General features: G+C 44.0%; 2 protein-coding genes across 2 annotated transcripts in view; one reads left to right on the top strand and one right to left on the bottom strand.

Annotated features, from left to right (window-relative positions):
- The first annotated feature begins 348 nt into the window (after positions 1–348).
- On the top strand, positions 349–18,009 carry MATCAP2 (microtubule associated tyrosine carboxypeptidase 2). The gene is made up of 7 exons (XM_065753670.1): positions 349–387; positions 5,082–5,764; positions 11,949–12,092; positions 13,683–13,815; positions 14,934–15,239; positions 15,681–15,778; positions 17,775–18,009. The coding sequence occupies exons 1-7, from the start codon at positions 363–365 to the stop codon at positions 17,934–17,936; spliced, it is 1,551 nt and encodes a 516-aa protein (XP_065609742.1). The 5' UTR covers positions 349–362; the 3' UTR covers positions 17,937–18,009.
- Positions 18,010–20,959: 2,950 nt separating this feature from the next.
- EEPD1 (endonuclease/exonuclease/phosphatase family domain containing 1) overlaps positions 20,960–25,612 on the bottom strand; it is a 56,991-nt gene continuing 52,338 nt past the window's right edge. Inside the window, exons 6-7 of the mRNA XM_065752276.1 lie at positions 21,975–22,169; positions 20,960–21,458 (exon numbers count right to left, since the gene is read on the bottom strand). Of these exons, the coding sequence (XP_065608348.1) occupies positions 21,262–21,458; positions 21,975–22,169 (392 nt within the window). The 3' untranslated portion in view covers positions 20,960–21,261. The remainder of the gene's footprint in view (positions 21,459–21,974; positions 22,170–25,612) is intronic.

Genomic DNA, 25,612 nt, shown 5'->3' with positions numbered 1-25,612 from the left:
TAAAACTGTTCAGTTCCTGCAGTCTGAGTGCTGGTGACAAGCCTGCTGGTTCCTTTTCCTAGCCTGTTTCAACTGTCAGTCTGTGTGGCTGGCTGGTCCTGCCCCTCAGGTGAACGGCTGTGTAATGTGGCGGTAAAAAAGCTCCACGAAGCTCATGTATCCGGGGCGTGACCGCATGGTACTACAACTCCCGGCGTGCACCTCGGCCCTCCCGCGCCAGGCGCGCGGGGCTCCAGCGGCGCAAGGCACGCTGGGACTTGTAGTCGGCAGCTGAGGGCGGGCGCTCCGCTCGGGCGGCTGCTGCCGGCCGGCCCAGCAGCGGCCGGGCGGGCCTCGGGACGGCGGCAGGGCGGTGCAGCGCCATGCTGGAGTCCATCCGTGTCACCGGTGAGTACCGCCGCCGCGGGTGCGGCCCGGCGCCTGGGGCTGAGGCTGGGTGGGTGCCGTGAGGGAGATTTTCCCGTAGCTTTTTTATGCTCGTGGTTAAATTCGACACGACCGCTGGGTGCCGTTCTGGTGCCATCAGCGATACTTCCCGCAGCCGCGGGGCCGGTCCGCTGGTCACCTGCAGCACGGACCTCTGCTCCCCGGTTCATGCTTTGGAAAAAATAAACAAAAATATCTCAGGTTATCACAGCACCACAGAACTGTAGGGGTTGGAAGGGACCTCTCGAGATCATGGAGTCCAACCCCCTGCCAAAGCAGCTCCCTAGCCCAGGTTGCACAGGTAGGCGTCCAGGTGGGTCTGGAACGTCTCCAGAGAAGGAGACTCCACCACCTCTCTGTGCAGCTGTGCCACTGCTCCGTCACTGCACTGTGAAGAAGTTCCCACACACATTTTTGTGGAACTTCCTGTGCTTCAGTTTGTGGCCATTTCCCCTTAAACATATTGACATCTGCTCAAAAACCATGGGAGCTCTCTATGTTTTTTTAGAGCTCATCTAACTGAGCAGAGATTGATCCATTCAGACAAATATCTGTCATCATACACCTTGTGCCACCTATGGAGCAAGTGTATTAGAAGCTTATTGGACAGTAGAGATCCAGTAGCCTAGGTAAAGACTTTTTTCTACAATACTATCCAAAATCTGGAAAGAAAAATAATTCATGGAGCTCCGACTACACGTATTATTAACACAGTAAAGTATTAGCTCAATACTTCAAAAGGAAACCATCAGTATAACCTAGTTTCTGAATGTTCTAAAATAAAACATTTCTTCTAACAGCCTCTGACAAGTTAGGCAGAGTCTGCAATGCCCGAGATCCAAAGCTAGTGAATGAATAAGAAGCGTGCACCTTAATATGCAAAGTATTTCTTTAGTGCAGAATTATTATGAAATATGTGGCTCCCACATATGCTCTGTTAGCAGGATTGGGGAGCATCCCTTCTTCAGTACCACCGTGATGCTGGAATAGCTGTACATTCAGGAATGAAGGTATGCAGGAGTAAAATTCCCTGTACTGACAACAAAATAATGACTGTAGTGTATTGTATAGTTTGTATGTTTGCACATGCAGTGCAGGCTAAGCCCAGTATTGGCAGCTCCAACAGGAATCTTGAAAATGATGGGTTTGGGGATGGGGCAGGACCTGCTCCTGCTCTTGTGGGCAAGGTGGGGACACACGTCCTGTCCCGAGACAGGATGGAGCTGGCTCTGTCTGTTGCTCTGCACTGCTAACCCTCATAGGGCAGCAAAAACCAAACTCAGCTGATCAAAATTGGCAGAGTCCTGACCTGACAAAAATGATGTTTCTACCAAGGAGGAGGGTTTTCCATCTTCTGGTACTCTACCAGTGCCAAAGTGGGGACAGGCAGCTCATCTGTTCCTTCCTCCTCCTTTCCACATCACCACTGTATGCTCCCAAATCCGGCTGATCGTTAAGTAACACACCAGTGGGTCCAGCATCCATGTTTTTGCAGCTCTTGCAGGGAGGAACAAGATATAAATAGATTAAAGTAAACATGCTGAGAAGGTCTTTTTAGGAGAGACCGTGCTGGTTTTGTTGTTTGTTTCTAATAGTTGAAGGATTTGGGGCTTGAAGACTTGTGAGCCTGCAAGCTAGGTCAATGGAGAGAATCTGAGTGCAAACATTAGGCATTTTTAGGGGCTTCTCTGAAGTAGCTGGGAAGTTTGGGCACACATTTTTTGTTTTCTGTTGTATAGATGGAAATATAAAAAGGACATTGACATTTATACACCTCAGAACAGCTTTATATGACTTATATAAAATTTGTATAAGATGTCTATAAAATTTATATGTAAATCTATATTGTAGATAAACAAACTTTACATCAAATTTATATATTTATTTAGAGTTTATATAAAATTTGTATATGATCTATATAAGATGCAAATGAAATCTATGTAAAATGTATGCAAAGTTCATATAAGAGTAATATAGTATGTATATAGTATGTATAAAAGAGGTAAAGAAAAATTGTATAAATCATAGAGTCACAGAATCACAAAGGTGAGAAAAGAACTCCAAGATCATCAGGTCTAACCATCCACCAACTACCAGTGTTTCCCCACTAAACCACGTCCATTTGTATAACATTTAAACATTTCTTGAACACCTCCAGGGATGGTGACTCAAACAACTCCCTGGGCAGCCCATTCCAGTGCCTGACCACTCTTTCAGAGAAGAAATGTTTCCTGATATCCAACCTGAATCTCCCCTGGTGCAACTTGAAGCCATTCCCTCTAGTCCTGTTGATGGTTATGAAGGAGTAGAGGCCAACTCCCATCTCACCACAACCTTCCTTTCAGGGAACTGTAGAAGGCAATAAAGTCTCCCCTGAGTCTCCTCCAGCTAAACAATCCCAGCTTACTCAATCCCAGCTTACTTACTTTGTTTACTCTGTACTTTTACAAGGTAAGGACCTTGTAAGACTTATGCTCCAGATCCCTCACCAGCTTCATTGCCTTTCCCCGGACACGCTCCAGGGCCTCAATGTCTTTCTGGTAATGCGGGGCCCAAAACTGAACACAGTTCTCAAGGTGCAGCCTCACCAGGTCTGAGTACAGGGGTACAATCACCTCCCTGCTCCTGCTGGTAACACTGTTTCTGATACAAACCAGGATGCCATTGTCCTTTTTGGCGACCTGAGCACACTGCTGGCTCATGTTCAGCTGAGCACTGAGCAATACCCTCAGGTCCACTTCCTCTACACACTCTTCCAGCCGCTGTGCCTGAATCCTGTAGCATTGCCTGAGGTTGTGGCCAAAGTACAGGACTGGCACTTGGTCTTGTTGAACTTCATCCCATTGGCCCCACCCCAGCAATCCAGACTGTCCAGACCCCTCTGAATTGCCTTCCTAGCCCCAGGAAGATCAACACTTCCTGCCAACAGGCTGATGGGCCTGTAGTTCCCCGGATCCTCTTTATATCCCTTCTTGTAGATGGGAGTCACATTGGCAAGCCTCCAGTGCTCTGGGGTTGACCAAGTTGCTCTCCAGTTGACCAAGAACACTGGTAGATGGCGGAAAGTGGCTTGGCAGTCACCTCTGCCAGCACCCTCAGCACTCTCAGGTGAGTGCTATCTGGCTGCAGTCCAGGTGGAGTAGTAGATCTCTGTTTTCACCTGAACCATCTCCTTGAGATGGTTCCTCCTACCCCAGCCCATGGAACAGCAAGGCAAGCCGGGTGGGCTGGCTGTCACACCAGCGATGGCAGTGATCCCACAGCATCTGATCAAAAATGGCAAGGTACTCATTCCTACACCAAGCTTTGGAACAGGATTCTCAAACCTACTGCCAAACAAGCCTGAGCTTTCGTTAAAAATGCTCACTTTAGCAGAAGAGTATAATCTTAACGTTTGTACCTCTTGCTTTCCTGTGGAGGAAGGTCTTAGGCTGACGTTCCTCATCATCTCTTCACACAAGCAGGACCTCTGTCTTTTTGCTTTTCAGAGTGTCTTCAAACAGGAGAACTGAGGGGTGCAAGTTTAACACTGCACTGGCAGCTTCAAAAGTATGAAATACTTTACCATGGAGCTTATGCTGAGAGGAAAACCTAATTTTCCTGTGAAAATAAAGCTGGAATTAAACTAGTATTGATTTATTTTCCTTGGAGGCATTTAATGATCTCTTGCTAATATTCCATTCAGAGTATAATTACTGTATGTAAAGCAATTACAGCTCTGCTATGTTTAACTACGGACTGAAGCTCAAATCCCTTCTGGGGGCCTTTAATCAGGCTCTGGCCATATCTCCTGTTCTGTGAATCCTTTTATTTATATGCAGAGGTAAGAAGTGTTTCTTTGTGGCAGGGAATATTTGTGCATTGACGTTCTGCTCACCCAGTGCTCCAGGATGGACTGTGTGCTGGGGGAAGGCTGGAACCAGTGAAGAGGTCACTTCTGTCTAACGAGCCAGCACAAATGTTAAATACAATCTTAATTCTCAGTGCCTTCTGCATGCTGCTGCTGTCTCGGGGACCTCCCTCCTGTGTAGCTTATGCCAGGGATCAGAGCAAGAGGAGAGGGCTCCCTCACTGAAGGAACTGTATTTCCCTCTTCTGTACTGGTTTACAGTATTGTTTCTCCTTTTCCTAAAGCTGGCTGTTGAGTAGATGAAATAACTGTCTTAAGGGTTCCTAGAGGTGTAGCTGAACTAGCTGAACACTTTCCTTTTTCAGTGTTCCTTCTTAATACAGAGAGCAAAGTATAAGTGAAGCACTGAGGCCTTTTAAATTTACACTGCTGTTTGCACGATGTTGCAAGCTGGCCCACTGTAGTGTTTCATCCTTTCTGCGGGGAAGTACTGTCAATCTGATTCAGCAGATGAGACCACACCAGGCTGCTTCTATCCCTGCACAGATCCCTGTGGAACATCACAGTGAACGGTATCCATTTATTTCTTTACCGTTTCCTGTTTTCTAAGTTATTTATCCATGAAAAACTTGACCCGAGGCAATGTACTCACCAACTTCTTCCATTTGTCTAGAAGTCAAGGTGAACATGATGTGACCGTAGTTAAGACAGGTTGTGCATTTTATTTATGTTGCTGAGTCTTTTAAGATGTGAAGTCAAATTTATTTTCAGCTTCTTTTCTTTTTTTCCCCCCTCATTAATGCAGAAAAACTTCACTGGCCTAAGCAAGAACTTTCTAAGAAATCAATCCTGAGTCCAGAAGAACATAAGCTGAACGTCCATAATGAAAAGGGCCTCCAGCATCCATCTCCTGGTGTCCTTAAGGACATTTTCACAACAGGAACCAGTAGCTACAATGTCCTTCTTCAGAGCAAAGAAGAGAAAAAGCACCATGCTCAGAAGCAGTCACCTGTTCACCACAAGAAGCACAGAAAAGCCACGAAGTGCTTCACCACTTTGCTAAGCAACGAGCAGCACAAAATGAAGGTCCCGCTGCCTCTGCTCAGCAGTGGATGGTACTGCACAGACCAGCAGCCCTCTGTCCTCATCACCAGCCCCTTGTCTAATGGTGTGAAGCTTGCAAACAGCATTTCAGCTGCAGGGAATGGTGCAGGACTGCCACCTCGACCCAGAAGTAGAGCTAAGAGGCATTGCAGTCAGACAAAGCCAAAGCAATTGCAGTCATCAAAAAGCTGCGGGAAGGAGGGAGATGATTCTGGCCGAAAACTCTGTTTGCTAACTGCAATCAAGCCTTCCAATGTGGAGAAAGAGAAAATGAAGTTCTTTAAGTCAGATTTCACATACAATCCTCAGTTCGAATATGCAAATCCTGCTTTGCCAAACGTGTTAGCTAAGCATAGCCAAGCGTCTGACAGATTTCTTAAGCAGGTAAAGTTACGTTTTTTTTTCTCATTTTCTCCTATTTCTTTCTTTCTTTCGCATTTATGAAGGTAGCATTTGCCTTTGTAGCAGGTGAAAGTTGTTCCTCTTTGTCTTTCTCCTGTACTGTTTGAAACATCCATCAGTGATGAGTGCATAACTTGATAGAACTGTCTTTTTGACTGAAAAATTAAAACCTGCCTAATATTTAAAGGATATCATTGGCGGAAGGCACGATTTCTCATAAATTATGTTCCACATAAACCCAGTTAAGGCAAAAAAGCTTTTTAGTCAGCGAAACAGAGCGTAGGACAGAAATAATACAAAGCATAAAGAGGCTTTAATAAACAGAAGGGGAAAAAGCAGTGTAGAAACCCTGCCAATCCTCTTGAGTGACACAAAGATAGGGAGGAGATGGCAGTTATTTGATGTCATGGTTATTGGATAAACATACGTTGATTTCCCTTGTTTTAATTGCTTTTGAAAGGGTATTTGCATTACACTAGGATGCACTAGGATGCACTAAATCATGCAGCAGATAAGTGTAATGTCCTTGATCCTGACTGAAATTCCAGTCCAGAGATAGATAAAACTTAAAAGAAACCCACATTTTTCCCCATAATACACAGCCAAAACAAAACCCAGAGATATTTCTTCCCTTAACCTTTGGCTTACATGTCAAAAAACATACTGCTTATCTATATAAGAAACAGTCCTCTTCCCATTTTTTTTCCTCTTTTTTTTTTTTTAATCTTTCTAAACTGTTTGACAAGCTTTTCTAAACAGAGTTTCGTGTTCCAAGGAATACATCGCTTGGGAAGTCCTCCCATTCTGTGAGTTTTATTTAATGTGCAGCATGAATATTTGGGTTGCAAATCCCAAAATTCTTGATGTGAAATGTATCCTGAATTAAGAAATTATTTTCTTTATACAAGAGCAGTTCTGTACTTAGAAAAGAGCTTCCTTGCTTCTAAACAAGCACATAAATCATAGTGACATCAAATCATGCTGCCCATTGACTAGGGATTTTTAGCACGTTTTCCTATGCTTTTTATAGCTATGTGAACAGCATTAATCATTACAACAAATCAACACCAATTAGCCAAACCACCCCATTGTAGAGTTCCATCTTTTAAAAAATTAATTATTCCTCGACTTTTAAAATTATTTTATTGTAAATATTATAGCAAGAAAAGCATTTCTTGGAAATTTCAGCTCCTCAAAGTACTGAACAAAATCCTGCACTTATCTGAAAGAAACAATTTTAGTATGGTTATAAGCCCAGCAGGTGGCACTCTTCCTTCATTTACAGCTCACTTTACAAATTTTTTACAAGAAATGTTGTTTCCTGCAGTTTTGCTGTCCAGAAAAAGCAGCACGGATCAAAAATTTCAATTAGAAAATTGTAGAAGCACATTTCCTCACCGCTGACATTTTATGCCATGGGTGCTTTAGCTGCTGGAGGAGACACACTGGTATCTCACAGGAAGTGTTAAGTTCAGAAAAGCTGACCAAGGAAGGTGCTCAGAGCATCAGGGTGCTGCTATTTTCTGAATTGTAAAGGATTTCTAATGATTTCAAAATTATTTTTGCCCACTGCTGTGTGTAGCCTGCAGGACATTAAAGCAGGCTGTGTTTTCCTGTCCTCCTTTCTGCTTATTACAGATCTGTGGAACTGGTTAATACAGCACTGCAGAAACATTTCTGCAAAATGAATCATGCTGCTTGCTCTTTTTAAATTAAAGAAAGACAAAGAACAGTAAGGACTTGCAATCCATTAACACAACAGCTCTGCAATGGGGGAAATACAGGCCTGTGAGCATCCACATCTGTCCTCATGCCTCTACTGGAACCTAAAAAGATTTTCAATGTCGGGCATAGCACATCTCTTATAACAATCGATTTTGCATGGTCAATCAGTAAATATTTTTTCATAATATTTTTAATACATTTGAAAATAGTAATCCTAACATCTCTCTTTCCATATTTTGCTCTGTTTCTTTGTTTCTCTTTTCCTACTATATCACCTTTTCTTCACAACAGAGTTCTTTCATGAGTCGTATGGGCTCCTAGGGAAGAGAACTTGAGAATTAAAAAGTAGTATGCAGACTTGTAGCTTTTCACTTTGGTTGACACCTGTAATATGTTTCAAGGTAAGTGTAGCAACTTTGTGCTATAGTAGTGCTATACATTTCTTATTTGCTGTCATGGCTCAAACTACTTGTCCTACATTGTTTATTTCTTTTTTTAAATCAACACGTAAACCGTGTGTTTTTGCACACGTGCCATAGGTGGCATTACTTACTTAGGAGTAATTATCCCCCCAGACTATTTGCAGGGCACATGACTTAACAGCTGCAGTTTGATGAACCAAAATCAGGAGGGAAGAAGCAAACTGAATTAATCTGCCTGCAAAGACTTATATTTCTTGAGCTGTACATAAAGGCAGGAAAGCTGTCTTTTAAAATAAGCCATCATTTTGTTGAGTGAGTAGTCCCTCCTGTGAAAGAGTTATACATCCTTTTCCCTTTTAGTCATAAGAAAATAGCAGTTCTGAGTTAGTAAATAATTTTGCCACGTTCTGTTTTTATTACACACACACACACACACACACACACACACATCAGTCATTAGTAGTAGCCTGCAATTAAGAGCTGGAAGGCTAAGTGATGAGCATTCAACATGGTAACCCCTTGCAGTGTTCAGGTCACAGATGAGGTGTGTTGAACTCGCAAGAATGCATCACTGGCCCTAAAGAGCACTTAACTGTGAAACATGTCATTCTCTGCTACTAACTAAATACACTCCCAAACTAAGATTTGTAGATAAAGTATATAAACATGCAGCACAAGGCTGATAGGGTCACCAGAGTAGCACAGTGCTTAGGGTACTACATAGGCTTCCCTCTTCCACTAGGTGGAAGAGGGCTTCTGGTGGCATTGCTGCTGGGGCAGAAATTTGTTTCAGAACACAATGTCATTAAAAAGAAAACAAAAAAAAAAAAACAAAGATGAGCATTGCATTAGGAATATTTTTGCCAGATCCAACTTGGTAAAACACGTTCTTTATCATACAGAGAGCAGGAATGCAAATAAATAAATAAATGAAATAAGAAAATCCAGAAAAAAAACAAAACAAAAAGCCACTGTAAACACTGAATAAAACCCAAAATACTACCGACGACTGTACAGTCTGTCCTCAGAACACTGCACTTACCTCTCTCCAGCTGCATCCAAAAAGGAGATGCAGCCACTGCTTTATGGCTGTTACTAAGACCAATACGAATGTGGGGAGCTGGCCCCTTGGTCACTGAGCCCATTTTCTAACTTGGTTGCCTCAAACTATTCATGAGTGTGTCTCACCAGTACATACAACTACAATAGCTCTTGAGTGACTTTAAGTTACATTGCTACATATGGATGACTTGGGATTCAGAGTGCTACTTGACTGTAAGTAATTTTAATAAACCAACACCACCAAAACCTAATCCCGATAATTGCATGGAGTTTTGCCTTGTTCTCATTAGTTCTTCTGTTTCATTACTTTCATTAGCAGTTTGTTGTGCAAGGGGACTTGTCTTGTAAATTATGCTTCTTTTAGCAGCGATGAAAGGGGTTCAGTGAGACACTGTAGATAGTATTGAAAACACCAGGGCTTATTTCTCCTAACTGGTGACCTGGTACAGCCAGATAGTCCTTCTTTTGTTCATTTCCTTTCTCTGTTGCTTGAGAATTTGATTTGGCTCTATGAAGAGCGGCAAGATCAGTACCTTGCTTTCCTTTTCTTGGCCCAAAGGCCAGAAAATGAGCTCACTGTTGGGTGCTGGAAGGATCAAGAGCTGGCATCCTGTTCTGGATTTTCCCAGCAAGTACTTGCAATACTTGCCTTTGAGTCACCTCAGAGACAGGAGTAGAAGCCTGAGTGTCCCAAAGCTTTTCCTCATCACTTGAGGTGGTTGTGGCAAATGTGCATGTGTGGCAGCTCTCCCTGTTGTTTCAGTGCTTCAGAACTTCTGTTTTGCTTGAAGCACTGTCATGGGAAAAGGTGATAGTAGTAAACACCCTTTTAGTAGTCTTGAAAAGTTCAGCAAAGGGGAGGCTTAAACTTCATGACTTTCTCAGTGTGCATGGCTTCAGACTCACAACATCCGTTTGCATATGGCTTGTCAGTACATATGTTACTCCACATGGTAGTTGTAAGAGAAGATACTCTTCAGCATCCTACCCTTCCTTTGGAAGCTGCAATACTACCTGTGGTTGAAGTGGAACAGGACAGAGCTGAGTGTGGGGAGAGCTCAGGAGGGCAACCTGAAGACATACAGAAGCAAGAACAGTGGTTTTCTGTCTCAAAATCCTGCCACCTCTTTTGGTACACCTAGGCTTCAGCACCAGGGAGTCTCCTGGTGTGGAGGGCCAAGCAGAAGTTCTTATGCATGTTTAGTGTTTTTCTTGCTATTTGTTGTGATAAGGTGGTTTTAGAATATACTTGCACACCAAGTTATCTCCAGATTGACATATATAAAGCAGTATTGCATAGTAGTAATTTACCTTTACAAACACTGGTGAAACAGAGAACTGGTTACTAAAGTCTACACACCCCTTATGAAGACTATATGACTCGTATGAATCTATGTGACTGTACAAATCACATTTGAACACAGAAAGACCCAACTCAACTGCTTTGGGGAATTGCAGTTCCCTGGCTTTGGCCTCATGAGAGAGTTCACCCCAGGCCTGTACTGTAACAGCCTGGCACAGCTTCGTCATCTCTCTGTCATTTTTATAAAGGTGCTATTGAACACAGCTGTGAAGCTGACATAGTTGTGACAGGTTTCAGACCTTGTATCAGACAGGTTGCCTTGTGGGAACTGACTGGACTATCCAGGGTGAAGTTTGTGTTCCTGTTGCTGTTAATCTCCAGAACTATTATGCCTTTAGTAAGTGATTCATGTATTCCTTTAATACTTAAATTAGATACTAATTTTGCTTCATTTGTCTGAAGTCATTTTTAAATGATATGTAATCTTATGAACTAACTGTTCACAAGAAAATTAATTATTTACTAACAGCAGCAACAAAATCTCTCTAGCCTTTATTTATGTTCTGCCCCTACATTTATATGAGACCTAGCATATGAAGAAGTTACTGGGAAGTCCCATTGACATCATAGGTTTCCAGTACATGTGTGTAGGCCACAGGAGCCAGCTGCCAAAATGGGCTGGGTTCTGGGATTGAGCCAAGCACATGAGGCCTGGAGGTGGCACACAGTTCCCCCTGGCAGGACTTCGTCTTGGGGTGCTGTGTATATATATATGTCTATGAATGTATATAACACGTGATGCATAAGCTCACCATCCCACACTGATGCCCAGCTAGCCCCTTGAGCTGCAAATGAGAGCGAGATGAACTCCCACCCCCTTCTGAACTCCTGTGGCATGATGTCATATGGTATGGAGTGCCCCTTTGGCTAGTTTAAGTCAGCTGCCCTGGTTCTGTCCACTCCCAGCCCTTTGTTAGTATGAGCTGAGAATATGGAATGGCTTTGGCTCTGTACGGTGCTGTTCAGCAGTAACTATAAACATCAGTGTGTTATCTACGTTGTTTTTCTCCTAGACTCAAAACGTAGCATCATACCAGACACTGAAGAAAACAAATCCATCACAGTTGAAACTAAGACACTTTGGCATTCATTATGGTAATACATCTTTCATCTTTCATCAAAGAGATCCAGGACTATAAGAACATGCCATAACTAGCATCTATGGCTTTTGCAACAGTTACTTAGAGTTGCTTAGTTTCCCTGTAGCTGAGCTAATGCTGGGTATTCTAAGCTACATTTTCTTTTATGGATATGAAATGATGTATTGAGAAGTAGATTATTGGGGATGAGCATTCCTCAGCCCAGCAGTAACATCTTCAACATGCAGAGTTCAGATCACTTTGTAGGGATTGCACTCTTCTTCCTGCCCACAAAGGACTTCTTCCAGCAGAACTATGTAAGAGACTTAAAGTTGATACCACTTTATTTGCCTAATGGAACTTACCTTCTTCATTTTTGCATTCAGAGGCACTCTCTGTGAGTTAAAAGTTAGAAGAAGACTAAAAAGAGAGCAAAGAGAAAGAAAAAGCAGATGTGACGGTCTGACACTGAGGTCTTACTGCATTCATATTTGCTATGCTTTTGTATTTTGTAGTCCATTAAAATTATGGAGCGGACACTGCAGAAATATGGCAGCTATGAAAAGTTTGAGCAGGCCACCGGTGGCAGCTTGCTGACCAAAAGTCGCATCTGGAATCATGTGAGGAAATACATGGTGAAGGAGGGCTGTCTTGGTGAGGTAAGTCACACAGCAGATCGGGAAAGGAGCATTTATTTCTGTATTAGGCATTTCACATTGCACATGGAGGGACCTGATAGACCGTGTGGGAGGCCTTATACTCCCTCATTACAAGAGAATTCCTTACATCATATTTTTCTCATGGCTGTGTTCGATTTTTGAACAATTGAAATGATGCAAAGTCCTTGTGAGTACTTCAGCCATCTCTTCGGGCCTGCTTCCTGATTCATACATGCTTATTATGAAAGCCAGCTCTTCTGGGATTACCCATGAGCGACACCCTTCCTTCCCTCCTTTTACTTGTACAGTAGCACATTATTTTCCCATTTATTTGTCAGTGCTGTCATCCATTCCCCTCTATCAGATTATTTACACCAAAGGTAATGGGGTTAAGAAGAGGCCAAGAAAAATAATCAGCAGCCCAAGAGCCTGTTTTCTAAGAATTTGAACAAATGAAAGTGACACAAGTGAATCAAAATGTCTGAAAGAGGATTAGTTGGTTTAAGTGCTGGTTTTTTTCCTGACTTTTAGCATTTTAGAGTCCTGTGCAAACAAGCTTATTTCCTATACTTGAGATTTGAAATGTTGAATTGCTTGTAAGAGTGAGACGAAAATGAATGTTGGAAAAGAGAATTATTCCAAACAAAACTAGCAGCTGCCAGAGCCCTGAGATTACATGAGATCATTGATGGTGAACAAGAGGGGACTGGGGGGGGAGATAAATAATAATAAAAAATGGAGAAAAAATAGTTTATGGAAAAGTAGGTTTAATTACTAAACATAATAGAAACTGCTAAATTCATCACGTTTTGTGAGATATAGTTAATTTGACACTGATACCAGACTTCTGTGACCTCTAACAGCGAGGTCACAAAACAGTTCAGAGCAAGCAGGAAAAAACCTTCCAATGTAGGGCCTTGCTGTGCTTTTACTTCCCTTTGTGTTCATATTTGTTTTGATTTATCTTTGTGGAGGCAGAATCCTAAACCCTCATCAGTTATCCTGTGTCCTGTTAATGAAACTTTCTGCAGAAGTACAGTTAATACATCTACTTGGTACTGTCTAAAATATTATGACAATACTCTCTCAGTTGAAGAAGCATTAAGAAAGCTTGGTGGTATCAGTAGTTTAAATGCTTTAGCACTTACCTTCCTTTCCTGAATCTTTGAGTCTTATTGGACTGCTTGCTGTTGAACTTGGAGCTGAATGGTGGGTTTTATCATATAGAGAAGTCAACACTGGTAGGCTTGTGTTAATGCCTTTAATCCCTGGGTCCTTTTTATTATCGTTTTTCAGCTCTCAGTAATACTGAGATAACGATAAACTGTTCAAAAACACGAGTTTCTCTGGTTCAGTCTGCATTCGGTTGCCCTCCCAAACTGGTCAGTTTTGCAGTCTTGTACCTGCCTGTGTTAATCCCCGTGCTGAGTCCCACTCAGCTGTCAGAAGTGTCTCTCAGAGGTGGCAAGGAAGGGCTGTGAAGGGCAAGGGACCAAAGAAAAAATATTGGAATATTGGCCAAGGGAAAATGTCGAGCAGTAACAGGAACAATAAGAGAGCTCTTTGATAGCTGGCCTCTCTCATCTTCAGATTGTGGTCCATCTCACGGAGGACCTGCTTTCTCGAGCCTCAATGACAGTGGTGAATGGCCGCCCCACTCTCACTATCAATATCTCCACTGCGAGAGAGCACTGGCTGGAAGGGATGCTGAGACATGAAATTGGTACGAGCCTACCATCAGTTCTTCAGTCAAAGGGGAGTACTTGCATGCATTCTTCCTTATCTTGCAGTATTGGACCAGGCACTGTATGTATACAGAAGGAAACAACATCCCTGTCTAAAGGACCCGTGCTGTAGGTGTGCTAAAGGGAAGAAGAAACTTATTTTTGTCACTGCAAAGTGCAGTACAGGCAAGAAAACGCATATACTTTTAGATCAGGTCAGGAAAGTGCTTGTGAAGTGAGTCTGCCACCTGACCCCACTTACTGCATGGAGCTTCACATTCCTAAGACATCTTGGTGCAGGTGACACGTAATCCTTCCAGATGCTGTTAACCCAGAGGCTGTGCTCCAGGGCACGTGCTCTCAGTGCTCAGGGACGTTTGTTTGGGAGACCAACCTAGAGCCACTCTGGGTTTAAAAAATGAAAACAAAAATGTGTGACTGCTCCAGCTTAGAAACAACCATTTCACTTTTCAGATTGGTTTCTGATACAGTGCACTGCTTGCAAATGAGGGCATGCTCTAGTAGCTGATGGGATTGCTCTGATTTCACATTACACAAGGCTGGCCAAGCCCTGTGGAAAATTTCTACCAACCGTTTTACTGAAGTACATCAAAACTAGATAAGTTTGGGTAGTGTCTGAATTTCAACTGAAGAATAAGCCCTGTGATTGCCCTGGAGCACCGTTTCTCATGTTGTAATGGAACAGCAGTCTCTTCTTCCAAGGCTGCAGTAGGGTCTGTAGTCAGTTGCAAGAGGCAATTTTTCTGCTCCCTGAGCTCTTCCTTTATTCGATTCTCCTTCCTTCCACAAAGCCCAGGCCGTGCTTGAGGCAACCTGCATGTGAGGTGCTTCTGAAAATTCCTTTTTGAAAATTCCGGGGACTCAAGTTCTACTGGCATTTCTGTACCTCAGGCATTTTCAGGAGTTTCATGCTGTGCTCAGCAGATGAATATTTGCACTGTGTTTCTACCTCTAACAGAATTCTCTGTTGCAGACTGTGCTAAATTTGGCACTTTCACCCAAGCCCTGTCCTACTAGTTCAGAGTTCAGCTTTAATATTTTACCATTTTTGAATCATTAGATGTTCATTCTAAGTCTCGCATTCCTTCCTTATCAGGAACTCATTATTTTCGGGGTTTTAACAACAATAGCCAGCCTTGGTGCAACTGGAACGGACGTAGAAAACATGGGTTGAAACCAATCAACCCTACAGAAGAAGGGCTGGCAAGCATTCACAGCGTCCTCTTCCGCAAAGACCCCTTCCTTTGGAGGGCTGCCCTGCTCTACTACACTGTCTATCAGGCCAGCCAGATGTCCTTCAGCCAGCTGTTCCAGGACGTGGGGAAGTTTGTCCAGGACCCCAATACCAGGTGGGATTACTGTGTACGAGCCAAGAGAGGGTGGACCGACACATCACAACCAGGTGGGTGTCCTATTTATCTGATGTATTTTTGTGCTTCAGGGCGCATTCAGAACGTGCATAGAGCTCCTTCAGCACAGTAAAACTTCTACAAAAGGGGGAAATATGTATCTGTACATTCTGAAGCTACAGGATTTCTGCTATTGAAAAGAAGGCTGGAAACGCACTTCTTCTAGTTCATTGTGAATCAGTAAAGGATTTTTTGCTGAAAGAGGGAACATAAAATATAAAACCAAAGCAGCTCAAACTCAGTTTGACTTCCTTGCATGTTTAGTGCAAAACTGTTGCTGCAGATGTTCGTAGAGACTCTGACTAGTGGCTTTAACCTTCTAGTTATAGAGTTCTATTTACTGTGGGTTCTGAGAATATGAACAAACTGAGAATATGAACATCTGAGACTTGAACAAACCCTGATAGAGTGCCATTTATTTTGGTTCTTTTTAGGCTGTTTCAATAAGGATCAGGTGTACTTAGATGGCATCCTCCGAATCCTGAGATACAGGGAGTCCATTGATTTCCACCTTCTGATAGCACTCGGAAAGGTGAGCGGGTTCATCTTTAACCAAAGGATGCAGTTTTCCCATTTGGGTAAGCTTTGCCAAGATTTATGAGTCATCATGCTTCGATAGAAATCTCTGTTCCATACAGCGCCTGCTACACACACTGCGGGTTAAAAATACTATGAAGTCCTAAGAATTCCTACCAGTTTTTCTTCATTCCTTGGTTATCAGATGAAAATTTTATGGTCATATTTCTCAGACTGTCCTTTCCTCTTTTTAAGGGTACTGCTTGACTTGCCTTGAGCAAGCAGGCCAGGTGCTAGATAAGCTAGTGGTCCCAGCAGGAAACTGAATGCACAGACTGATGCTAAGGCCATCCCCTTCCTCCGCAAAGGGAAAGATAATGGTGTGCTTTTCATCTCAGATTCTTTTTCTCTGTTTCTTGTAAGTTAAAGTCTCTCTTTTCCAGAATATTTCTGCATTCAGAGAACGTTTTCTCTCCATCGTCGTCACTTGTTTTATCTGAAAACAATACACAAAACCATAGTAGCTGCAGAAACTGTCACTTACTGAACCAGTGCATTGGATTGCTAAGTTTCCACAGTTCATAAAATAGAGTTCAAGAGGGTTCAAGTTCATGTTACTGTGCTTGCATTTAGCGCTGCTACACCAACATTTTTGCCTGCTTGGCAATCCCTGGGTGGTAAAGGGCACATTACGGTAGAGGCGTTTGGTCCACGTTTGAGAAAAACATCAGATTGGTGAGCAGAGCTATTTAGTAATTGAACCAAGTTAAAACCTCTGAAAACAAATTGCACTGTGTCAGATAAATGTCTGCAGCTTTATTGTCTAAAGCTTCCTGCTTCTCTGCCGACAAAGACTCCACTGTTTATGTCAGATGTCCAGCCACCTTTGTTGGACTCACTCAAGTATCTCAGTATACTCTCAGGAAAAAAAAAGTTGTATTTTCATCTGGATCAAGTTTAGCAATCTGGATTAGACTCTTATCTCTCCAGGGAACCCTTCCGTGTCCCTTACACATTGGTGGATCATCCGTGCCAGCTTTAACCTTTTCTGAACGGGGACCACCACCTGTTAAGCAGGCCTGCTGCTCCCAGGCAGCCCTGACAGCACAGTGCTCAGCTCTGTAGTAGTGTGGGAGTGGAAAGGCTCGGGCCACCTGGCACAAACCTGCTGGGAGGAAATAGGATGTGCCAGTTAGCACGCACAGCCAGCCTTGTGTTTTTGCCAGCACATATGCTTCTGTCTGTAGGGTGCTTCAGCACACAACGCTCGGAAACAAAGCGACAAGCACATGCATTTCATCACACTAGGTATCTGCACAAGGAAAGCTGCTCTGCGTTTGCAGGACCACCACTCACAGCACCTTGAGCTACTGTGACCTCAAGACTCGGGGTCCTAGCTTGCAGAATCATAAGACGCTGGTGGAATATCTCAGCTCTCATTACAAAAAAGTAGCAGGCCCCAGAGGAGCTGGAAAAAGTTTGAAATTGTCACTCCTTTACCCAGAAAGCATTGATGCCAGCGGGTACAACCAATCTCCACCCTGCTGTTAACTGAGAAAAGCAAACAAAAAACCCCACAACGTTTTGGGATGTGTAAGGCTGCCAGTACGGGAGCTAGTTACTTGAGGTGCGTTTTATTGTCACTCATCATAAGCACATTTGCTAGTGAGAATGCCCGCTTCCTCACGTGTCCTGCACACCGTTTCCAGTTCCTCACTCTTGGGCACAGTGTCTTCTCTTGTCTATTGTTCCACCTCTTTCAGAAGAGACCTGAGGGCTCTCACGTGCTCCAGCCTGTAGCTGTTGTAGGTCAGTTTCCTCTGAATCTGCTCACTGATTCAATCAAAAGCAGAATCTGAACGTAGGCATACATTTGCTAAAATCACACTTTGTTTTTGCATCTTCCACTGAGGCACACTGACATCTTTTCTCACCTACAGAGGGTAACGTACAGCCTCAGCAGAGAAGTAGCAGGGCTGTGATGCAGAACTAAGCCGTGTCCCTCCTTGCAGATCTCATACGAAGACGTAGACCGCCTGAAAGGATTGGCTGTGATTGAGAACATGAGGGTACCACACTTCCTGCAGGACCACGCCCGGTATATGGAGCACTTGGAAAAGATTATGGAGGTCAATGAGCTGACTGATGAGGAGCTCCAGGATCTCATAGACTAAGAATTTCAGCCAGCCATTCAGTCTGTGCAGCCGAGGATACAGAACTGGGCTTCTGAGAGCTTGCAAAAATGGACTTAGGAGGGGTGGAGTGGGTGGGGAAGGTGGCCAGAGTATGTGGGTTCACAAAAAGTCCCTTTGTGTTCCTTTTACATTGTGATTACATACTAATGAGTTTTTAAAGAGATTGTGCATTTTTTAGTCTGGTTTAGGAATCCCTTTGCAGTGATCTCTGCAGCCATCTGCTCCATTTTGCGGGCTAGGCATAGTGCTTGACACTCTCTTGTGATATACTGCCTTTTCCCATCCAGATTTAGAGGTGGAGGAAAGGAAAAAGAAGAGAAATGCCCCTTTTGTCTACTCATGTATGCTTCATCTGTGGTCACCTTTCACCGCTTGTAGAGATAGCACTGCTGTAGTTTATGCTACCTCGTTGTCTGTGTAACTCTTCCCTGTTTGTCATCATTGCAACAACAAGTCTAAAAAAACAATCACAGTGCACAGAAGCAGGTCTTTGTGCAATGGCTCTGTAAAACTATTAAAAAGTTTTTTGTTTTTTTTTCTTAGAAGATTCAGCATTAAAAAAGTAAGAAAAAAAAGACAAAAAAAGAAGACAGGTATTGCTGTTTTGATGGCTGCAAACAGGTAGCAAAACGATCTTTTATATGATTCTGCCTGATTGCGGCTCTGTCTGTTTAGCTGAGTCCTGGAAGGGCCTTCCTTGTTTGGGGACAGGTGTATCATGGCTAGTAAGTACTGTCAGGCAGCGTTTTGGGTGAAAGCTTGGGCACAACTGTGATTTTACAGCTTTTTTATCAGTAAGTTCAGGAATGCAGGGCTGTAAGTCAGCAGAGCAGGCAGCACTCACTTCTTTGTCTGGGTCATCTGAGCCAACAGAGCATCGAGTCATGTTTGGAGCAGTGTCAGGCCTCGGTGCTACGGCAAGGTTGCACTCATTGCAGAAATGAGACATGGAAAGGGAGAAAAGCGGGCTCCCAAGTGCCCTGGTCCTGTGTTCCTCCAGGACTGCTGCACCACTTCAAGCAGATTTACCTCTGTTTTGTCTGCTGGTGCTATATCCTGAACCAAGCAGAGAAAGCACATTACTGTGAGGCGCTGCTAGGCACATGACAGAGAGCTTCGATGGCACAGGAGGGCTTACTGCATAAATGACATTTCCTGAATTCAGAGTCTTATGGATTGTTGAGGCCAGTTGAGTCTTGCACCTGTAAATACTTTGAGGACTGGTTTGGTTTCAGTAGGCAGCATTTTAGCAGTGCTCCTCTGAGCTCCTGGGGAAGCAGCTGAGGTGCAGGAGGCTGTGCAGGAAGAGGGGAGCTCCCAGAGGGCTTCTGCCCATTCTTCCCCTTGTGCTGCGACCCACAGGCCCAGCACTGAGCAAGGCAAGTAAGTGGAGGCAAGGTTTCCTCCACACCGCATTTGCATGAGTTTGAGCCCCACTATCCCTCTCTCCCCATTTATCCTCTAACAACTGAAGTATGAAACAACCCTCCCACCTTCCCCGGCCTTACTCTATGCCGTGACAGCAAAGTATTGAAGATGCTTCATAATAGGAAGAAAGAGAAATCTGGGAGGAAAAGCTCAGCTGGCTCAGAGGTCTGAAGGCTTTTTGAGTCATCCCCATGCAGCTGTCCTTCAGACAGCGTTGCAGGTGCTCTCGCAGCAGCTGGCTGACTGCTTCAGAAAATACATTCAACAAACATCAGTTTACTAAATTGGGTTATTTTCGAGGCAGGGACCAAGAACCCCTCACAGCAGCCTTAATTTTGTATTGCTAGTCTTGTTCACTATCTGGAAGCCTTTCAGCCTCTGTGTGCAGAAATAAAAAACTTTTTGTTTTTACTCCTTTTCTTTTTACAAGTTTGATCACTTGTAACTTTGCCTGCCCAGCTTTGCTGGGAGAACCAAACCCAGCAGACGTAGCGTTGCAGCAGCCCAGTGCAAGGTTAGAGTCTGGAAGTGGTCTGTATGAAGATGTTATCATAGGGGCAGCTGAGAAACCTGCCCACTTCTGTTTTCAGCATCGTATTTGTCCTTCCTCCTTTGTAAAGGCGTTTCGAATTTTGAAGTGTACCTTTTGTAATTTTTCCTGATTGTTTTTATTCCTGGTTACTAAGTCATGGTACGGAAGTTCTGTAATAAAGTTTTTGGACAGCAGTGCATGTGAGCTCGTAACGAACTTGGGGAATTGAATGCTTCCTCTCAGGCACCTTGTTGGCTGGTGTCCTCCCTGCACAGAAACAAACCTCCATAAGAGAATGCCAACATTGAAAACAGACGTCATCCACCCCTGCTGCATCTATGCACATGTGCCTGAAACTGGCTCATGAGCTCAGGCACAGATGCAGAGCTGCCATTCAGGAGGAGCAATAGAAGACACTGCTCCCTGAAGAACCAATGGGCAGAGCTAGGTGCAGCACGCCCTCCTCTTTGATCCTCCCTCCTTGCTCCAGGAGTTTGCAGCAGTTGCTGTGCCAGAGGAGTAGGGCTGTTCCCGTGAGATCCCCAGCAGGAAGCAAAGCAAAGAACATTGCCCTGAGTGTTGGCAGATGGGAGAGTGAACCGAGTTCTACAAAGGCATGAGTCAGTGTTTTCCCAGCTCTTGAGAGCTAACATGCAGGGAAAAAATAACACTGAATGCTGCACACCAAACTGAAAGCCAAAGCCAGGCTCCACGACTCCCTTCTGGGACTAAATGCACCCTGTCCAGAAGCAAAGAGAGGAAGATGAGGAGGGGAGGTGTCCACATCCAGAGGCTTCTCTGGATCAGAAGGACCACGCAGGGCCTTCTGGTCATGCAGGGGCCTGGCACCTTTCCTGCTTCATGGTTTCAGCAGCTTTTGCAAGTGCTGAGCTCACTTAGGAACTGCCAAGAATTTCCACAGAGTGAGTCTCTGTGTGCCCTCTGCTATTCCCCTCAGTTCGTAAGGAAGCAAAGAAACATAACCACCACAAACATCACAGCAGCAAAGCCCTGCTTGGCTGCATTTCAGCGAAGATCCTATACAGTAATAAAAGTACACTTTATTTTCTGTACAATTCTCATCCAGATCTCCAGGTGTGGAGATGAGTCCGTTGCATCCCTGTAAAAAGTTACAGACCACTCTATTGCCGTGAGACACCCCAGAGCTGTCCGTGAGGGGCACGGAGCGAGAGCCATTGAAGGCAAGTGCTGATGCTTTCTGGACATGGAGAGAGCAAGTGGAGGAGGGAGGGAGGGTAGCAGCTCTTCCGCTCCACAGCTGAGTCACTGGCAAGCAGAGCTATGGGCTGACCCCTGCAGCAGGAGTGACACCTCCAGTTCACATCATCGTTCGTGTTTAGTGTTTGAGTCGCGCTCAACGGTCACCCCGTTTCCATTCCGCGTCACCTCCTTCCTGTTCCAGTCCTTTTCCATGTAAAATTCAGCGAGCACGGGGCAGTGGTCTGAAGCCACCCCGCCCCAGGACCAGTTATCAGGGATCCATGGGTTTGTAAGGCCTTCTCGCACAACAGCCCAGTGGCCTGCAGGAAAAAGAATGGCAGAAATTTGCAGTATGAAAGTGGTGCCTGGATTTAAACACGTTCCCACAAGTTTGCAAAAGAAATACTTAGCATGCTAAGGAACTGAAGGCAGCTATAGGAGGTCACAGAATCATAGGATCATTAAGGTCAGAAAAGATCTCTAAGATCACCGAGTCCAACCACCAGCTCATCTCCACCGTGCCCACCAGCCATGTCCCTCAGTGCCACAGCTACACGCTTCTTGCAAACCTTGAGGGACAACACCACCTCCCTGGGCAGCCTGTTCCAATTCTTCATCACTCTTTCTGTGAGCAGAAATGTTCCCTAATGCCCAACCTGAACTTCCCCTGGCACAACTTAAAGCCATTACCTCTTGTCCTATCAGTTGTTACCTGGCAGGAGAGACCAACCCCATCTCACTACAGCCTCTGTTCGGGTGGCCGTAGTCACTACACGCCAAGCGATGTCACCCGCGCTCACCTCACACAGGCGACACGACTTAACCAAACACTCTACCTGTGAAAACCTTCTTCAAACTGCGGCTGATCCACATGTTGTCCAGCGACTTGGACCCCTGGGGGTTCTTTGTGCTGATGTTGGTAAACGTACTCGAAGGGACCAAGTGATGGAACTTCTCCTTCCTCAGTATGTCGTGGTCGCTGCTGTCAGGAGCCTGGTTAAAGTCTCCCAGGATGATCACATCTTTTTCTCCTGGAAAAGAGTAAAAATGGAAACAAAAAAAAATAAGAAGTGTTATTGTGCTCTTTCTATCTGTTGCAGTTTCGACAGAAATAAATATGAGGCATTACTTTTGGAGAAACCTACATACATACTGGCTCCGACTTGTCCTGATATTTTCTTTTTATAGCTTTCCTGTAATACTCAAGGACAATAATTGTTTCGATTCCAGGAAGACACAGTCTTTTGCTAGTATATATCAGAGTCCCAAAAGTGCAGTGCCTGTTCTAAACCTGTGTGTTGAAGAAATCTCAAAGAACAAGCCTGAAATGCAGCCTGCAGGCTTGATGGCAGCAGGATAGTTCACAGAATTCTCCTGGATGACTGAAGAAATACTGCTGAGCTTGGATACGTTACAATTTGTCTAGGGCTTCATTTCCAAAGAAACTAAGGAAATGACTTGGAATACTCATCCAAAATGCGTATCTTTCTGTGGAAATAAGATTACCTCACTTACATTTCAAACCTAACTGAGTGAGAAAAGAAACTCTGGGCCTTAATTTTATATCCACAGCATGTGCTCTCGGTAACTCTACATCTGGAGATGAAGATATCCCAGCTGTGCACTGGGGTAAGAGGAGAACAGACGTGCCTGGTGCCCATCTCAAATGCCTCCCAGAAAGGTGTGATGTACTCTGGGGTTGTGACAGCTGAGCAAAGGCTGCTGCAACACAGACCTCAGTACTGGTGAGGGAGGAATCTGCAACAACGATGCATAAACGCACCAAAAAATTATCACAGAGGTGATTTCAAAGAAGACAACTGTTATATTCTCTAAGTTTCTTTGCTTTCTGTGGTTGAAGTGGGGAGGAAGAGGACTGAGACTCCTCTATCACGAGCGGCGCTCATGGATAAACCTACCTGCTGTGTGCTGTTGCTGTAGAAGTAGCCAGCCAAAAGAGGGAGCACAAGTTAAACTACAAAATCCACTGCACTCTTCTCTACCTGCAGTTCTTCAAAGACAAACTAAGAGAGGGCAGGAGGGCAGAGATTGATGGCTTATGATTTACAAAAACAAATACTTCTAAACATGCTGCTTGCTAAGATGTGGAGAGGTGATGAAAACATAATGAAGCTACTTGTAGCTTCTCTGACCTTTGCTTGTATTGAACATGACATGATGTTTAAATATTATTCTACCAAGTGTTGGTGATACTGACCTTCCCACCTTTAAAAGAAATAAAGAAACAAGCCTGAGCACAAGCTATTTTAAGATCTGGCAGAACCCAAAAGAAAATCAGTGCTTATCTAATGGGGAAGCACCAAACCCCCCCTGGACAAAATCGGTCTGCTCTCATGATCTGAACAAAGTGCTTTGACAGTGCCTCTGAAATGCCACCTTCTGCTTCTGGCAGTGCAAAAGAGCTAAGATCTGGACCAGGAGGATGGATCTGATGGTTCTATGTCTGGGGGTCAACGATGCTGCAGGAAATTGCATCTCAGGGTGACTGTAACAAGGGGCTCAAGGGCAACCGCACTGCCGCAGTCCTCCAGGACTGATGCTTGCTTAATGGCCCAGGCAGCGCTTGGCTCCTGATGCAGAGTGGGGAAGGCCACTCTGGAAAGGTCTGGGGTGCAACCCTGACAGGGATTACAAATGATAGACAGGTAAGAATCCAAGCAACAGCATCTTGATCCTGCACAAAACACATTTGTTTTAGCAAATCCTCCAGCCTTACATGAAAAAATATATTAAAAAGTCATGATCACAAATAGAAATTTTAACTGACTGCTCAATTCTGAATGACTCAGAAATAGCAGAGGCTAAAATAATCAACACCTAGATATGTTCATGGAATCAGGTACTAAGTCAGTCTGGTGTATACACAGGAAATGAGTCACTATTCTTTTCTGTTTTAAACTTTCTCATGCAGAACAGATAAGCGTAAGATCACAACACAACATAAAGTGGACAGAGAAGGGATCAATGGGGTGCAGTGAGCATTCAAGAAGCCAAAACCCTGTTTTCAAGCCCATCACTGAGGAAAAGGGTCTCTTTCTGATCCCTTCAAGCTGACGCTTCTGGGGCTCCATGTAGCTGTGAATCCCTGGCAGAACATTTATGCAGCAGATATCTTCAGTGCTTCATTTTGTTGTCCTGCAGCAATGGTGAAACCCTCACTTGTTCCACAGCAGTGCAAAGAGATCCCTGAAGGACACTCTCCCTTGACTTCCACATGCCCTGAATCAGTCCCTTAATGAATTAAACAGACACTTAAACTCCCACATCTTTCTTGACGAGAGTGAAAACCAGATCATGGAAAGGATGTGACAGCACACTGGCTGGTAAAAAGCTCCCTACGGCTTCTCAAAAGGTCTTCTAGTGCCTGATGCATGGGCACTTTGCTATATGGCCAATCCAGATGGAAGAAGATGACTAAGCCAACCCTGGGTCCGAGCACTACAAGCACATCTGGGATAGTGTCTGCATGGTCATGGTCACCGCCGTGGAGATGAACCAGTAGAGTGCTTGAGAGAAGGCAGAGTTAACTACCAGCAGCAAACCACCACCAAGTCTCTCTGGTACTGCTGAGGGAAAGGAGGTCCAGAAGAAACCCAGACCCAGTCATCTGATGGGAGGAATATGGGTACACTGCTACTCTGGGGATGGAAACGTTACATGAGACTGCATAACTGAATTTTTTTAAGCATGACATTGATTTTGGCAGAGTAATTCAGTACTCAAAATAACAGGCGTTATTATTCGTTTATGAAACAAGACCTGCATCCCACAAGTTAGGAATTTGAACTTCACCTTTCATGAAAGATTAACTCAAGAACAAACATGCTCCGGTAATGTGCCTGCCACATGACAATAAAAATACAAACAAAAAGGAGCCCTAATGTCAACAGTCTAAATTTAGATGCAGCGGAAATGCATCTCTGTTGACTTCGGAAGAGCTCCACAGTTATCTGCATCCCGATTCAGCCTTCTGGGATTATACAAACGACCCTTTTGTTTGCCTTCATCCTTTTCTTTTTCAGAGTATGTGGACAAATACTTAAATCTGTAGCACTTAAAAATAGTTCTGACTGACTTCTTGCAGCTCAAAAGGAAAAACAAGGGAACATGCATAAAATCTGTGATTACTTTCATGTTATACAAGGAGGATTTTAATGCTTCCAAGTGACTGACCTTGCAAAACTGTGCCAAGAGGAAAATCATCGTGACTATAACCTCATAACCCTTTTACATGTTTGTTAAGCAGTAAGCAGAGGGCTAGATTTTTCTAGTCCTATGAAAAGTTCACCAACGCCAACACCGCTTTGAACCTGAAACCTGCTCTTCTGCTCCACTGGGAACTGAGTTAAATTTGCGAGAATCACAGTAAGAAGCAAATTCTCACAAATGAGGCAAATAAATTCAGCTGTCTATTAAATTGCTCGAGTTGAGATACAAATTCTGGTGTCACTCA

Source organism: Cyrtonyx montezumae, unplaced genomic scaffold (assembly GCF_038088225.1).
Source record: "Cyrtonyx montezumae isolate F1298 unplaced genomic scaffold, pur_monq_1.0 scaffold_8, whole genome shotgun sequence".
NCBI lineage: Eukaryota > Metazoa > Chordata > Aves > Galliformes > Odontophoridae > Cyrtonyx > Cyrtonyx montezumae.
Note: the sequence above shows the minus strand (reverse complement) of the source record. Positions and strands in the feature narration are given on the sequence as shown.

What these genes read in the sequence shown, in the direction of transcription:
- MATCAP2 (XM_065753670.1), top strand. Translation starts at nt 363, where the DNA reads ATGCTGGAGTCCATCCGTGTCACCG. An exon ending in AGGAGGGCTGTCTTGGTGAG is followed by an intron (nt 12,093 to 13,682) that starts GTAAGTCACACA and finishes TCTCATCTTCAG; the next exon opens with ATTGTGGTCCATCTCACGGA. An exon ending in GATGCTGAGACATGAAATTG is followed by an intron (nt 13,816 to 14,933) that starts GTACGAGCCTAC and finishes CTTCCTTATCAG; the next exon opens with GAACTCATTATTTTCGGGGT.